The 14,025-nt window shown below is 33.9% G+C and overlaps 1 protein-coding gene across 1 annotated transcript in view; it reads right to left on the bottom strand.

Annotated features, from left to right (window-relative positions):
* The window catches only part of LOC101503824 (uncharacterized), a 17,905-nt gene extending 4,013 nt beyond the window's left edge, over window positions 1–13,892 (bottom strand). The window contains exons 1-21 of the mRNA XM_004494376.4: window positions 13,564–13,892; window positions 13,241–13,306; window positions 12,680–12,766; window positions 12,484–12,540; window positions 12,236–12,300; window positions 11,956–12,125; window positions 10,207–10,268; window positions 9,968–10,051; window positions 9,500–9,659; window positions 8,996–9,111; window positions 7,444–7,572; window positions 5,464–5,535; window positions 5,212–5,307; window positions 5,053–5,130; window positions 4,253–4,381; window positions 2,812–2,988; window positions 2,426–2,629; window positions 2,225–2,338; window positions 1,878–2,119; window positions 1,219–1,264; window positions 885–1,133 (exon numbers count right to left, since the gene is read on the bottom strand). Of these exons, the coding sequence (XP_004494433.1) occupies window positions 885–1,133; window positions 1,219–1,264; window positions 1,878–2,119; window positions 2,225–2,338; window positions 2,426–2,629; window positions 2,812–2,988; window positions 4,253–4,381; window positions 5,053–5,130; window positions 5,212–5,307; window positions 5,464–5,535; window positions 7,444–7,572; window positions 8,996–9,111; window positions 9,500–9,659; window positions 9,968–10,051; window positions 10,207–10,268; window positions 11,956–12,125; window positions 12,236–12,300; window positions 12,484–12,540; window positions 12,680–12,766; window positions 13,241–13,306; window positions 13,564–13,665 (2,505 nt within the window). The 5' untranslated portion in view covers window positions 13,666–13,892. The remainder of the gene's footprint in view (window positions 1–884; window positions 1,134–1,218; window positions 1,265–1,877; window positions 2,120–2,224; window positions 2,339–2,425; window positions 2,630–2,811; window positions 2,989–4,252; window positions 4,382–5,052; window positions 5,131–5,211; window positions 5,308–5,463; window positions 5,536–7,443; window positions 7,573–8,995; window positions 9,112–9,499; window positions 9,660–9,967; window positions 10,052–10,206; window positions 10,269–11,955; window positions 12,126–12,235; window positions 12,301–12,483; window positions 12,541–12,679; window positions 12,767–13,240; window positions 13,307–13,563) is intronic.
* Between the last annotated feature and the right edge of the window lie 133 nt (window positions 13,893–14,025).

Below are 14,025 nucleotides of genomic sequence, written 5' to 3'. Positions count from 1 at the left end.
GGAAGAGTATTGATTTAAAAAAAGGAGCAACAAAAAACAGATTCTAAAAAAATGGGATTACGACCCAAGTCAAGTCCACAAAATTGGCTTGTAGGGTGAGGACTCCTCAAGTCTTATGCACTACCTAGGTCATATCTCTAGTCAACGTCAGACTCTCAACAATCAACACACTCCCCTTATGTCTGGGATTAGACAAATGGAGCATGGACAAATGCGGGTGTAACAACAGATATCTTGACCAATAACCTATTAACATGTCTAAGATAGACAATTATAAAATCTTAAAATTTAGGTGTAGGGCCTAACCCAAGATAGACATATCGGCCTGTAAGCTGAGAACTATTCGAGCATTATACACACTACTTAGTCCATATCTTTAGCCGATATGGGACTCTCAACATATTATAATGAGAAAACTTTCATATTTTGGTTCTGAGCCTGTTTGTGTGTTGCACTCGTTCTAAATTGCGTTAGACAATGCAACTGGGAGACTATTGACCATCAGTTTTTGTGAGAATCAGACATCTCAACGCATAAACTTCATAGATAATTATAGTGTTGAAAATAAAATATTAGTAAGTAAATAAATAGAAAGTCTGTAAGTATTTCTATCGTCTGTAAGTATTCCTGTCATTATGTGTATTTATCACAAAGTCTATATAAAGAACCTCCATTGTGTAGTTGAAACACACGGGGTTATTCAACATGTTTCTTAATATTTTCTTCTCATTCAACATGGTATCAGAGTCCGTTGAGAGACAACCCTAATCTTCAACTACCCAGTGGACCCACTGTCTCCGGTTATTTTTATATTTTTTTTAATATTTTCTTCTCATTCAACATATAGCAATTGCAACAACAACAAAAATTTCTGAGGAGACTACCTTTGAAGCCTGAACATTATAACCAACATCATCATACAGAGGACCTGCCACAAAGGAGCCATCGACTTCGGTGGTCGTTTCAAGAATTACTTCACCACTTTTAAGTCCAGTGACACTGCTGTCTCCAGCAGCAAAAATTCTGATATGAACGCCAGAAAGAGGAGGCGAGACTGATCCTTCAATATATACACCCAACCGACAAGAAAATGTAGGAATATAAGCTTGACAGTTATCATCTGTCACTGATACCTAAGGAAATGGATTTATCACATGAATGTTTTAGATGATTGTCCCAGAAAAACATCACTAGACAAACTAGTCCTTAGATACTTACATGATGTTCTCTAGGATAAAATAAAAGCTTTTTATCTCCATCATTCCTGTAATAAAAAATAAACAGTAAAAAAATGGGTAGACTGCGGCGATTGAATTAATTTCATTTCAACAGTTCAAAGAGATAAGGGAAAGTGGTAGGAAAAATGAGATAAGTCATTTAATTACTAGAAAAAAGTTGGATACAGAAACCTCCCAGAATCATAAATTGTGTGCAGTAGATGAACAAAATAATTGTAAGTTGTAACTATAAGAAACACAGGGCCATAAAAAATGTTTATTAAAAATTCAAACCTTAAAGGAAAACTGCAAACATAAATACAAACATACAATGAGTTTCATAACTACAAATAGGTATTGCATTTGGAGTGTGTAACCTTAAATTCAAAATGGTACATATAAGGCAGTTAAAATAGTTGGTTGGCATATAATTAGGACAGTTAGCATGAGATAGTATAAATGCACTATACATACTGCACTTAATTATTACATGCTGTACATACAGTCAATCTTCCTGGGATAAATTGACAATCATGAATTGAGATAGTCATTACCAATAGGTGATTTTTCCTCTCTTGATCCTATTCCTATCTCTCTCCATAAAAGCCTTTTAACCAAAACACAAGTTCAACTGCAATTATATCATCTAGAAAAACATACCTGGAATCTCGCGGAAAAAAGGTAAGCTTTTCTCCTGGATTGGCCCATACAGAATACTCAAAGACAGAAGTATCTGTTTGATCTTTCTCATGCGACTTAAGTATGGCCACGGCACTATCAGCAACGCCGGCTCCATCACGATAAATATCAACAAGTATTTTCTCAGGCAATGCATCATTTAAGCCGGAATGCACATTTATTTGTCCTTTGATAAGATGTTTTTCTCCTTTTAGATGGATGGGCTACAAAAACTTAATGAAATTAAAAAATGAAGAAAACCCTGGAAAGAAGCAAATTTAAGTTAATAAACTGAAAATATAATCGCAGGTATCTTTAATTCTTCATACCAATAGATTAGATGTGTCCATTTTCACAGATGAGCTTCCAAAGAAGATACATGAGTCAATAAAACTAAATTCATGTACTCCAGGAAATTCAACACATATATGCTGGGAACCTTTCTGCAGGTAACACAAGAACAAAAATGAATTTAATGAAGTTGCAATTTCCTGACATGTTTGAAGGGACTAATGATCAGATACAAATACCTGAATCTTCAAATTAACAGTTGACCCATCTGGTTGAGTTATGTAACCATCAACATCGTGAGTGGAGATAACATTGACCCAGTAGCCTTTTTGAACAAAAACAATTCCTTCGAAGTCTTCAGCTCCAAGATTTACATCTATGAAGCTCTTCTCCCAGCACCAATTATCTTCCAATGTCATTGATTCAGGGGAACTATGTTTCACCTAAAAGAAATATTGTAAAAACCGTGAAGAAATGAATTAGAACATTCTAGCAAATGACTAATACTGAACAAAAAGCAGGTAAAAAATTAAAACGAGAGTATTCAGGCATTAAAACATAAAACTACAGGAATTCTACTAAGACAAACGACGAATAAAATGGGAGTGTGCAAAAGAAGGCAAACCTCAAGCCTGTATTTTCCAGGAATAACATCTGAAAACAGAAATTCACTACTCTCAGTGGTCAAGCTAATTGACTTTCTCTCTTCGTTACGTTTATCAACCTGCCTCACAAGAGTCACAGATACAGATGGATCGCATTTCTCCTTGCAGGTTACAGCCCCACGGACATTGACCAGAGCCTACAATCATGCGCCAAACAATCAGAATAAATAAATTTTTATGGAAATCTGACCTGAACATATAAAATCTAGGCCAATGTCTAGGTCCTAATGGGGGATGGGGTTAAAAATATTCCCAAAGAAACTGAACCGAAAGCAAAAGCTACGTAGTACAATCAAATAAAAATTTAACCATATGAGAAATCTGTAAATAAATAAAATAAAATTCAGGTTAGTAATTATATTCTGATCAAAAGAATCTAATGTTGTGTTCGGATAGACCTTTTAATTTTTAAAGAAATTGAAATACAACAGAATTATATTGTAGCAATTCAATGGAATTCAATTTGGATATCTGTGCCCTATCTTATTTGCTAAGAAATCTACTGCCACCATAACTTCACATTCAACAACCACGGCTGGCCTCAATGACACCGTTGAAGATCTAGCTGCAGAAACCATTGTTTTTGAATCATTTGAAGTTCATCCTATCAGAAAGGAAGCACCAGATTTTGTTGAATCATTTTACTGCTGTCTTGTTCAATCCATCCTTGATGAGCACAGCACACAACACAGGAAAAGGACAGAACATTTGAAAGTTAATGACATATTTGCCATCAATAATGATGGAGTAAGGAGATCAACTTGATCTTTCTTTAGCTAAGGATCTCAAGCCCCATCATCTCACCAATAAAGGCTATGAATTTCTGCATTAAATAGACCTATTGGCACCCATGATGTCAGAGCCTACTACAGTCGTTTGAACAACATTTTTACATGTCTCAGCATTTTCTCCTTCACAATATAGGAGATGAATTGCAGCAGAGAAATCTATTGAAATAAAAAAGAATGGGTGGGACATTTGAAAATTTCCACCTTATAAGATGTCATTACTAATTTTTCATTGTGAAAGAAAATTACCCCATGTTAAGACCAAGTTATTACTCAGAGGAATGAACCAAGTTTGGGAAAATCTTGTTTAGATGTACAAACAAAGTATTTTATGATAAATCATTTTAAATCCTCTCAAGTACATCCTATCCTGAAAAAAGTTTATCCAGACAAACTAAGTTATATTATATAATGTCACATATTAATAATAGTCAACAAATCATACAATCATACAAGAATTATCATCTCATGCTGAACTATATTGACAAGGGACTCCAATTTTAGGCCCCCAAAGAGTTTGGCATGTATGTAGCAGAAAAGACTAAACGGAAAAGGACGAAAGAACCAAAAAGCTTAATAGATCATCTATAGTTACAATGGATGAAAATTTTACCTGTGAAAATTCAACATTCAACAATGGACTTTTGACCACAACATCGATATAAGATGGAGCAAACATGAGTCCAGCAGCACTATCAGGAGCAGCAGCAATAGCTGACAAGCGATATTCACCAGGAAGAACCTAGACATTTTACCAACAAGTTATACAATATTAATAAGGAATATTCAAACTTAGAGCTTCAAAACAAAAATAAAGAAAGAAGACATCAAGTTACTTTTAGTCCTTAAAAAATTGAATATTTTAACCAACTGCAGAGGCTGAAAGAAAATTAGGACTTTCTTACAATTCAGCCAATATATTTCATATAAAATCTGCACTACCTAAACTGAATCCTTTCAAAAAACATGTTGCTTTTTCAACTCTAATTGTACATACAAACCTCTAGATTATAAGATTTACAAAATTCCTAAGCTCAGAGCTGCAACCACGAGTTTCGAGTTTTTCCTTGTGTACATGTTTATTGCTTTATGGGTTCTATTGTCAATAGGCATAAAAATATTATCACATATTGTATAGTTCTAATGTTCAGAACCTTCTTGTTATAAAGCTTCTGACAACAAGATAGAAAAATACAATATTGATAGATTAAATAGCAAGTAATACACTATTTCCTAAACTTGCAAACTACAATTAAAGTAAAATTTGCAGCCCATGTAGTAAAATATGTTATTTAACATCCTAATCTGCCACCTCTCTTTTTAAGCCTGAGCTAATTGTCCTCCAAAAATCAGTCAAAGACAGTCAGAACAAGAGGGGAGAAAATGATTGATTTATAGCACTGTGCAAAGTACCTCAAAGCAGAAATTTCCATTTCCATCTGTTTGTTTCTTTTGTGGTTTCACATTATCAGGTCCATGAGTCAAAGCCACCTAGTACAATTAACAAAAGGTCAACTTTGATTTTGATATGCAAATATTACTAAGTTAACTTACAAGAAGGAGCATGCATACCGTTGCTCTTTGACCACTACTAACCATCCTAACTAAACCACAAAGATCATATGAAACAGCAACAATGTCTTCTATTGATGCCATATTTGGCAATACCTGAGCAAGGAGAAAAGCTTGAAATTTAATTATAAAAAAAGCATAAACCTAAATTCCAAGCTTGTCAAAACCATCTAAATGTTTTTCATCATCATACTAAACAAAACAAAGTATTAGCCACATAAAAACATGATAAAAATTTAGGATATGTTTTACCATATAATTCACTAACTTCTTGAATTTGTAATGCTCCTTCCGGGCTTCTATGGTATAGTGCGTTGATGTAACCTAATAAATTCAACACAAAAACAAATGAAACATTTTATACACAGGCCTAGGCCCTAAATAGTATCTAGGAACGTTATAGAATAATCATACATGCTTAAATAGATAGCAATGTTAAAAAAATTGGTCCCGTCATTAACTATGCCGGGTATCGGTTCATTGGGTCACTAATTGAATTAATGTTTCACTTTTGAACCAATACACACACACACATTTAATGGCCATTTCTATAACTATTTATCTTTTTTCTTATCCATCACATGCAAACTTTGCCAATAAAATGATTATCTTTATTTGAATTTTTTTAAAACAATTAAAAATCTTTACAAAGTCTTGATTGTTGGTTGATGAAGTTATTGATTTTAGAGAAAAGGATGAGATAATGTTAGTGACAATAATGTATTTACAGAATTAAAATATTGATGAAGTATGAACTTAAAATATTAGTGACAATAATTTGATATGAAGAGAAGACTAAGGACTAATCCCTATTTATAGGGGTACAGACTGCTAATCCTAAATAAATAAGAAAATCAAGAAACAAATCATGATAATAACCAAGTAAAATTGAAACCAATCTAACAAGATAATCTTAGATATTCTAAGATTGGAAACTAGTCCTAGGAGATAAACTAAGATACCATATTATAATATCAAAGATATTTTGTATTCTACCACCCCCTCAAGCTAAACAGTAAAACTTACTAAGCTTTAAGCTTGTTGCAAGAAAATAATGCATTACCCCTCAAATAAAAAAAAAAATACAAATAAAAAATGAGCTGCAGCAAAAACAATGGTTGGGAAGACAACTTAGGGATGCTGTAGAAGTCAAAGAGGATTGTTATAAGATTATCTAGACAAATAGTCGGAACGATAATCAGCCTAAGAGAAATTTTATAACAAGCAACCAAACAAAGCATGGTTCGTCCTTCTCAAAACCACATTTGGAAGCATCAACTCAATAATATGGGAGACCCAAAATATTTAAACTTTAAAACTAACCTACTTCTACTTCGAGGACATAGGCAAGATAAATGCATCTGGGACGAAGACGGGTCAGGCTAATACATTTGGGACAAAGGTTGAGATCATAGCATTTGGGGCAAACGTTGAGCCACAGCATTTAGGACGAAAGTAGTGCCAAAGCATCTAGGACAAAGTGTTGGGCTAGCATGAGTCATAACCAACAAAAGTCAATATCAGAATGACCGCCCACGAGAAAAAGGAGTTGCCACTAATATGATTCGTATGGGGGAAAAGAGTCACCACCAGAATGATTGTTGGTGGGAATAAAAGCCATTGATTCCATTAATGAGAAAAGAATTGCATGACACCGACGAAGTAAACAAAGAAGTTGTGACTGTTACAACAAAAAGTTGTGTCCCAATAGAACCTAACAAGGACAAATTCCGGTACGGGGGCAGACGGCTACAATGGTTTTCAGAGGTGACGACAGCTAGGGATCCGAAAAAATTTGAGCGTTTTAGACAGCTTTTGGGAATTATCTTCAATAGTTACAAACAGCTTGTGTTGACAGTAAATTCACTTTCATCAGAATCTAATCTCTTGAGGATTATGTTCACACTCTGGATCATTTGGACATTTTGGTGGGATACATAAATAGATCAAGTGATCTAGCAGGTTTTCACTACAAAACTGCAGTAACCAGCTGAGTTAGACCGGTTTGTATTCGATAGAATGCAAGTCCAATCTAGTAAGTTGCTCAGACCAATTAATTACCAGGTCGGTTCTACATGTAAACTGACCAATCCGATCTGAGTTGTATAACACCAAATGACAGAAATAAATGAAAACCCAAAACTGAAAGTTAATGAGGATTATGGGACCTATGTCCATAAGAAATGCCTCGTCTATGAATGTGCTAAACGAAGCAAATTTCCTCATTAATACCTGATCAAGCTTATAATATCCTTGACTGTCAGTAATAGACCTTTCATGACCATCAACTATGACCTTAACACCCTCCACTCCTATGTCGTTTCCATCAACTACACGGCCCCCAACAGAAAATCCAGTTACCTGTAATATTTAACATTGTAAAGAGATATTTGAACAAAACAGCATAATATAACCACATTAAAAGACAGATAACAGTAAAGTATGATAACTGTTAATACACCGAACATGTTTCAACATATTATATATTTATAAATATTCAGACATTTGGGTATATATTTAATACCTAGATGTATTGGAATTCCAATTCCAATCTTAATTTGTAGTTCTTATATATTTTGGTTTTTCTCTTTTTCTTTGTCACATGTTTTTTCAGAGGAACAACAACAACTAAAGTCTTCTCCCACTAAGTGGAGTCCTTTACAAGCTTTAAACAATGCTACAATGACTTTGTCATAATTGACAAATCAAGTACAATGATAAACAATTTTTATATCAACACTTTTAAATTACAGAGGAAAGATGCACTTCTAATTTTCAATAAACGGTGACCATAAATATACACAACTGACACAGATTTTCTTCCATCAACATTGAAGGTCCATTTTATTTAGTTCTCTTAGAATTTAGATTGGGCCTAAAACAACCCTACAAAACTGACTTGTAAGATGAGGACTGCTCCCACTTATAAACACATTGTCAGACCTTATCTCATCCTTTGTGGGACTCTTAACACACCCCTTATGCTCAAAACTAGACATCTGAAGTCTGACCTGAGTGGCCCAATAACAGTGACCTGATAAGAGATGGCCCAATGGATCTTGAATAGGCTCTCATACCATCATAAAATTAGGGATTGGACAAGACAATAAAAATTCCGAATTTGATTATTAAAATGGTCATGTCACGAAACATATCTAGGAGTGAAGCACCAGACTAAACTCTACTTACGAGACCACGGGACAACTTTCCCAAGGACAAAACTACCTGAATGACAACAAGACTCGTTTTCATTTTCTACTCAACAACTATGCTTTCTCTCCTCCCCCGAACTCTATCTATATGAAATAAATATTGACAGAGTGTTGCAGAAGTATTTTGTCTGTATTTGTTCTATGGTGTTCTGCTATTGTTGTGCATCAGCACTCACTGAACAAACCCTTACAGTTGCTCATCGTAGCAATAACCCAACAATTGCTAACTCTATTGGAGACTGAAGTTATCATTGACCAATTAAATGTGATTAATTACGGTCTCTAATAAGAACAAATTATGAGAAAAGTGGATGCAAAGAATTTTATTTATTTCTTTATCCAAAAGGACCTTTAAGAAATCTGAAAAGGACTTCTAAGAAATCTGACATTATAATCAAGCATTCACATTCCCCTTAATGAAAATTTCACATGGATTGCTCTTAATAGCAGTGATACATAATTAAATATTTTGATTTACCCCACCTAGATAGAAGTAACTCATTTATTTAATGACATAGGAAAAAACAATGAAAATAATTAGTATTTGCAACATGTTTATCCATGTATTGTACCTGAAACTTTTGAGGCACTGTTACATGTTGATGCTTAACATTAACTGCGACACTAGACGGTGAAACATCAAATACTGTATTTTCACCCTTGTAGTATGGAACTAGTTCATAACTTCCTGTAAATTAACAAAAAGGATGAGCTCCAAATTCAAGCAAATGGGTTCCAGCGGCATGTAATCAAAATAAGTAATTTTCATGCACACCAGAACAATGATACTCAATTGACAGAAAAGAGAAATAATTTTATACAATAGGGAAAATGAATTGCAACTGTGAAATCAGCATACACACAAGTGAAATAACATATGTTCATAACCAAGAGGGAAAAATTGCAGTGTGCGTGTCAAGGATGAAGTTCTTAGAATCTTGAAGACTAAGTTCACATTTTATGATAAAATATCCTCTGTTTTTCAATATATAAGCACCAGAAATTCATCTTCCCCTACAGCACATTTTATTCTTTAAGGGGGAGAAGAGAGGATAAGCTTTAACAAAGACAATTACCACAAGGTATTGAATTGAATGTGAACTTTCCGTCGGCATCTGATACAGCGTGACAGAGAGCTACTCCTTGTCGTGGACCATTAGCAGAACCTTGCAAACATTCTATCTCAGACACGTCATCTGAATATAAGAAGATATGGACTCCTAATATTGGGTTTCCCTGGAAGAAAAACCAAAATGAAAGGCATAACTACTAGAGAAAGGATTCAATTGAACTGTCTAGCGACATCAAGTTAAAAAATAAACCATGTCACACTAGTTTGCAAGTTTAAGCTGATTAAAAGCCAAAATATCCTTTAACACTCTCATAAAAGAATGATAAATAAACAATCCAGAATTTATTCTTTGTTCTACCTGCCACAGATGCAAATGGGTCTCTTCACAAAATTATAACGCAATATTCGAAAACAATGTGATTCCTAAGAGAAAGTTAAATTTTAAATAAGATAGTCCTTCAACAAAGATTACCTGTGCAACAACAGACCCACTGATACTATACCCAGGGACAAAGAAAATATCATCAACCACCCCATTTCCAAAGCCCAATTCCACCTGCAAGAAGAACATGATTATTAGACAGAAAAATGGCAAGCACAACATGCAAGCTCACTAAATGTATTGTGAGACTAAATAGGGATATAGAAAAGACAAGGGTATCAACACACTGGAAAAATGCTGGAAGCAGAGCAAAACAAAATAGTTCAGACCTGCGTTGGACCTTTAACTTCAACTTTCAAATCAGGATTTGAAGCCCGTAGTTCATATTTTCCTGCACATTGGGAGTATTGACCATTTGTTTGAAATAAGAATAACAAATAAAAAAAAATAATGGCAACAGTGAATGATTTTCAAACTAAATCCTATGGACAACACAACAGAAGCCAGAATTCTAGACAAGAATTTACAGAGTTATGAACAATGTCACTTAATTGGGCTCCCCAATCTGCTATCACTCCTTACAACAAAGACGTCGACAACAACAAAGCCTTTTTCCATTAGGTGGCGTTAGCTACATGGATTAGTCGACATCCTGAAATCGTAACATGTATTTGGTCCAAAAGTAGACCTTTTACATCTAAACCTCTTTCAATAGTTTGACCAATAGTTTATTGATTTCCCTCTACCTCTAACTACTGGACCATCCTCTATCTAGTCTACTTTGGTTTGTTGTGCTTCTATAGGTTATAAGGTCTTCCCCATACATGCCCATACTACCTAAGATGAGATTCTGCCATCTTCTCTACAATGGAGGGCCACCCCAATTTTTCTCCCTAATGAGTGTACTTCTAATTTTATCTTCGCTGGTGTAACCACTCATCCAATTTTACATTTTCATCTCTATGACACTAACTTTACTTTCTTATTAGGTTTTCTGGCACAACATTCAGTACCATAAAAAATTGAGGACCGTAAAGAAGTGTGATTCATTTTTCCTTCAAGCTTGAGAGGTACTTTACTATTTTTCTATTGCATATCACACCTCAAAGCATTCCTCCATTTCATCCACTCTACTTGGATTCTATGGTTGACATCTTCCTCTATCTCAATGTCACAATGTATGATGGACTCAAGATACTAAAAACGTGAGATTTGTAGTATTGTAATTTGTATGCTCTCCAATTTTTACCTCTACATAATAATTTGTTTGTCATGTCCTAAACTTGCATATTATATAACCTTGTTTTACTTCTTAGGAGGAACCATATGTGTTTTCAAGGCTTGCACCGTATCTCTAACTCTTCATTTACCTCTTCTCTCAACTTCTAACTAAGACTATACCATGTGGAAAAATATGCATTATTGACATCATATCTTGGGAATGTTTGGTAAGCATGTCTAAACCAAGATTAAAACAAAATGGGCTCAAAATTGACTCTTGACGCACAACTACAGTTATAAAATATATATATATATATATATATATGTATGTATGTATATCACTTATTGCAAACAAACGAAAATTGTGCGTAATATTAATAAATTTTCAGGCACCCTAATTAACTCTTGTGCGTAAAATTGACTCTTGAGGCACCCTAATTACCAAACTAAATTTTCATTCCAAAATTTAAATTACTAGATCTAGAACAAATCCTGAATTGTGCGTAATAATAATAATTAATTGAACACATCCTGCATTTATAGCCATTATTAGTCCTTTATCCACAACTATTTCTCAACCAATTAATATTTTTCAGCACCAGTGACATCATTATTATTTGTATTGTCAAAACATGAAATCAATTTTGCCAATCTGTAAACCATTTATAATTTTTATACAGTTTCATCATATATTTTAGTCACATAAATATTATATATATTATATGCATGAATCTTGGACAATTACTGATGTTATATTAGGTAATAATTTCCAAAATGGTGCAAGTAAAAGAGTTTACCAACACAGTAATAGAACTTAATTACAAGATCATTCCAAAAGTGAACATAAACATCCCTACCTGGAACAACATTTGTAAACAAGTAGCTCCCTGATGTTGAAGTCAAGACTGATGCGACAAGATCCCCAGAAGAAGACAATAGTTCAACCTTTACATTTGAAGGACCTCCATTTTTAACTGAACAACTTTCACCGCCTGCAGCTCCCACCACTCTACCAGATATAGAAAACCTACAAAATACACATTTCTGTAATTAATTTCGAAATGCAGACTAAGTGAAAGCATAGCATACAGTAGGACATAAAATAAAATAAATAATAAAAGCAAATTAATAACTAACCCTGTGAAACGAAAATTTATATCTTCATTGCCATTGCAACCATGATTGTCAACTACCACAGGAACCTATTGGGATAGGGGGGAACACAAGTGTCAGAAATCATAATACTTTGAATAATTTTTCAATTAAGCCCAGATTCAGAAGAAAAAAAATGACGCATAGATCATGCATAATTGCATAAAGATGTGACGTAAAAGGAGAAACATTAATGTCCACGATAACCTTCATCAATGACAGAAATGACAAACCTTTTCTGGATCCCATGACCACCCATCAGGTCCATTAACTTTAATTACGAAGGAACCCTGCAATGAAAATAATTGCATTGAGAAGAACTGAATAACATATCAACACCTAAGATATGTATGGTGTCCGTATTTCTGACTTTTTCGATACGCAAAAGTTGACCAGAATATGTTTCTATGTACACTTATCCAGGTTTACCTTGTCGTATACAGGAATAAAATAGTATCCATTTGGAGCGCATTGTGTTCTATCCTTTACCAGTCCATCCACTGTTTGAAGCTCAACCTACATTAGAAAAATCATATAAATTTTGTTCACCACAAAATGAGAATAGAAACTCGTGTATCATATTTCTCCTCCCAGTAGGCAGCAATATACCAAAAAATAGCAAATAAAACTCCAAGCCCGTAAGAAGTAATAACATTGTTATAGTTACTGTGCAAAATAATTAGTGTTCAAAATCAAACCCGGAACAAATGGCAAAACATGAGCATGTTTCGGGTGGGGTAATTTGAGTTTATCTACTAGTATAAGCACTTACGAGACTATTTGGATTGTTCTTAATTTATTTCCATAAACTCCTAAGATATCTTATATCTTATGAAAACAGTTTATAGTTTAAATAAAAATAAATTTGACTTTATTTTTGTCGTAGAAATAACTTATACATAAACTATTATATATGATAAGCATTTATGCGACGAGCACATAATTAAGTTGTTTATCAAAACATAACCTAAGTTTAATACACACACTTACCGTGACATGTGAATAATCCAATTTAGCATCGGTTGGTTTCCTCGATTTCACCAACGACGAACTCGCCTGAGGTAACGAAAATATCACTATCAACATACATACTCAAATCGGTAGTAATAATAATAATAATAATAATAATAATAATAATAATAATAATAATAAAATTAATAGACAAAATCAGCTGAAATAGACGAATTGTTAGTGATAGCATTAAATTTCAGATCCGTGCATTTGATTTTCCAATCTGAATGCCTAAAAAATGAAAATATTGCGCAGTTGCAGAGAAAGAGTAACAGAACGAAATCGGCGCTTGGATGATTTACCTGGACAAATCCACCGCAACCATAGATGGAATCAGCAGAAGTAAGTGAAATGGAATAAGTTGCGATGACTAGTACGCATAGAAAAGCATTTGTGATAGACATTTCGGATCTGAGAGAGGCGGGCGATGAATACAATCAACCCAGCCCAGAGTGGACCAACAACAGATCTTAATCTTAATCTTGGAAGAGGCTCATACAATATTAAGTATTTATTTCTTTTTTAATTAATAGAGCCACTTCGCTCACTCACTCACTCTCCGTGCTTCAGAGCTGCCTAGAACAAAGGGTTTATGGGTTTCGAGTTACAACAACAAAATCAAATTACTATCAAAGGCCCGCAGTTACCGTGCCTAATCTATCTCTTCTTTTTTTTTTTTTAATAATAAAAGGGCCTAATTTCATTTAGCATCGTTATATTTATTAATTTTATAAAGATAAAAAAATAATAATAATTTGATTAAT

The sequence above is a fragment of the Cicer arietinum genome, chromosome 3 (assembly GCF_000331145.2).
Source record: "Cicer arietinum cultivar CDC Frontier isolate Library 1 chromosome 3, Cicar.CDCFrontier_v2.0, whole genome shotgun sequence".
NCBI lineage: Eukaryota > Viridiplantae > Streptophyta > Magnoliopsida > Fabales > Fabaceae > Cicer > Cicer arietinum.
The sequence above is the reverse complement of the archived record's forward strand: the minus strand, read 5'-3'. Positions and strand labels throughout refer to the sequence as shown.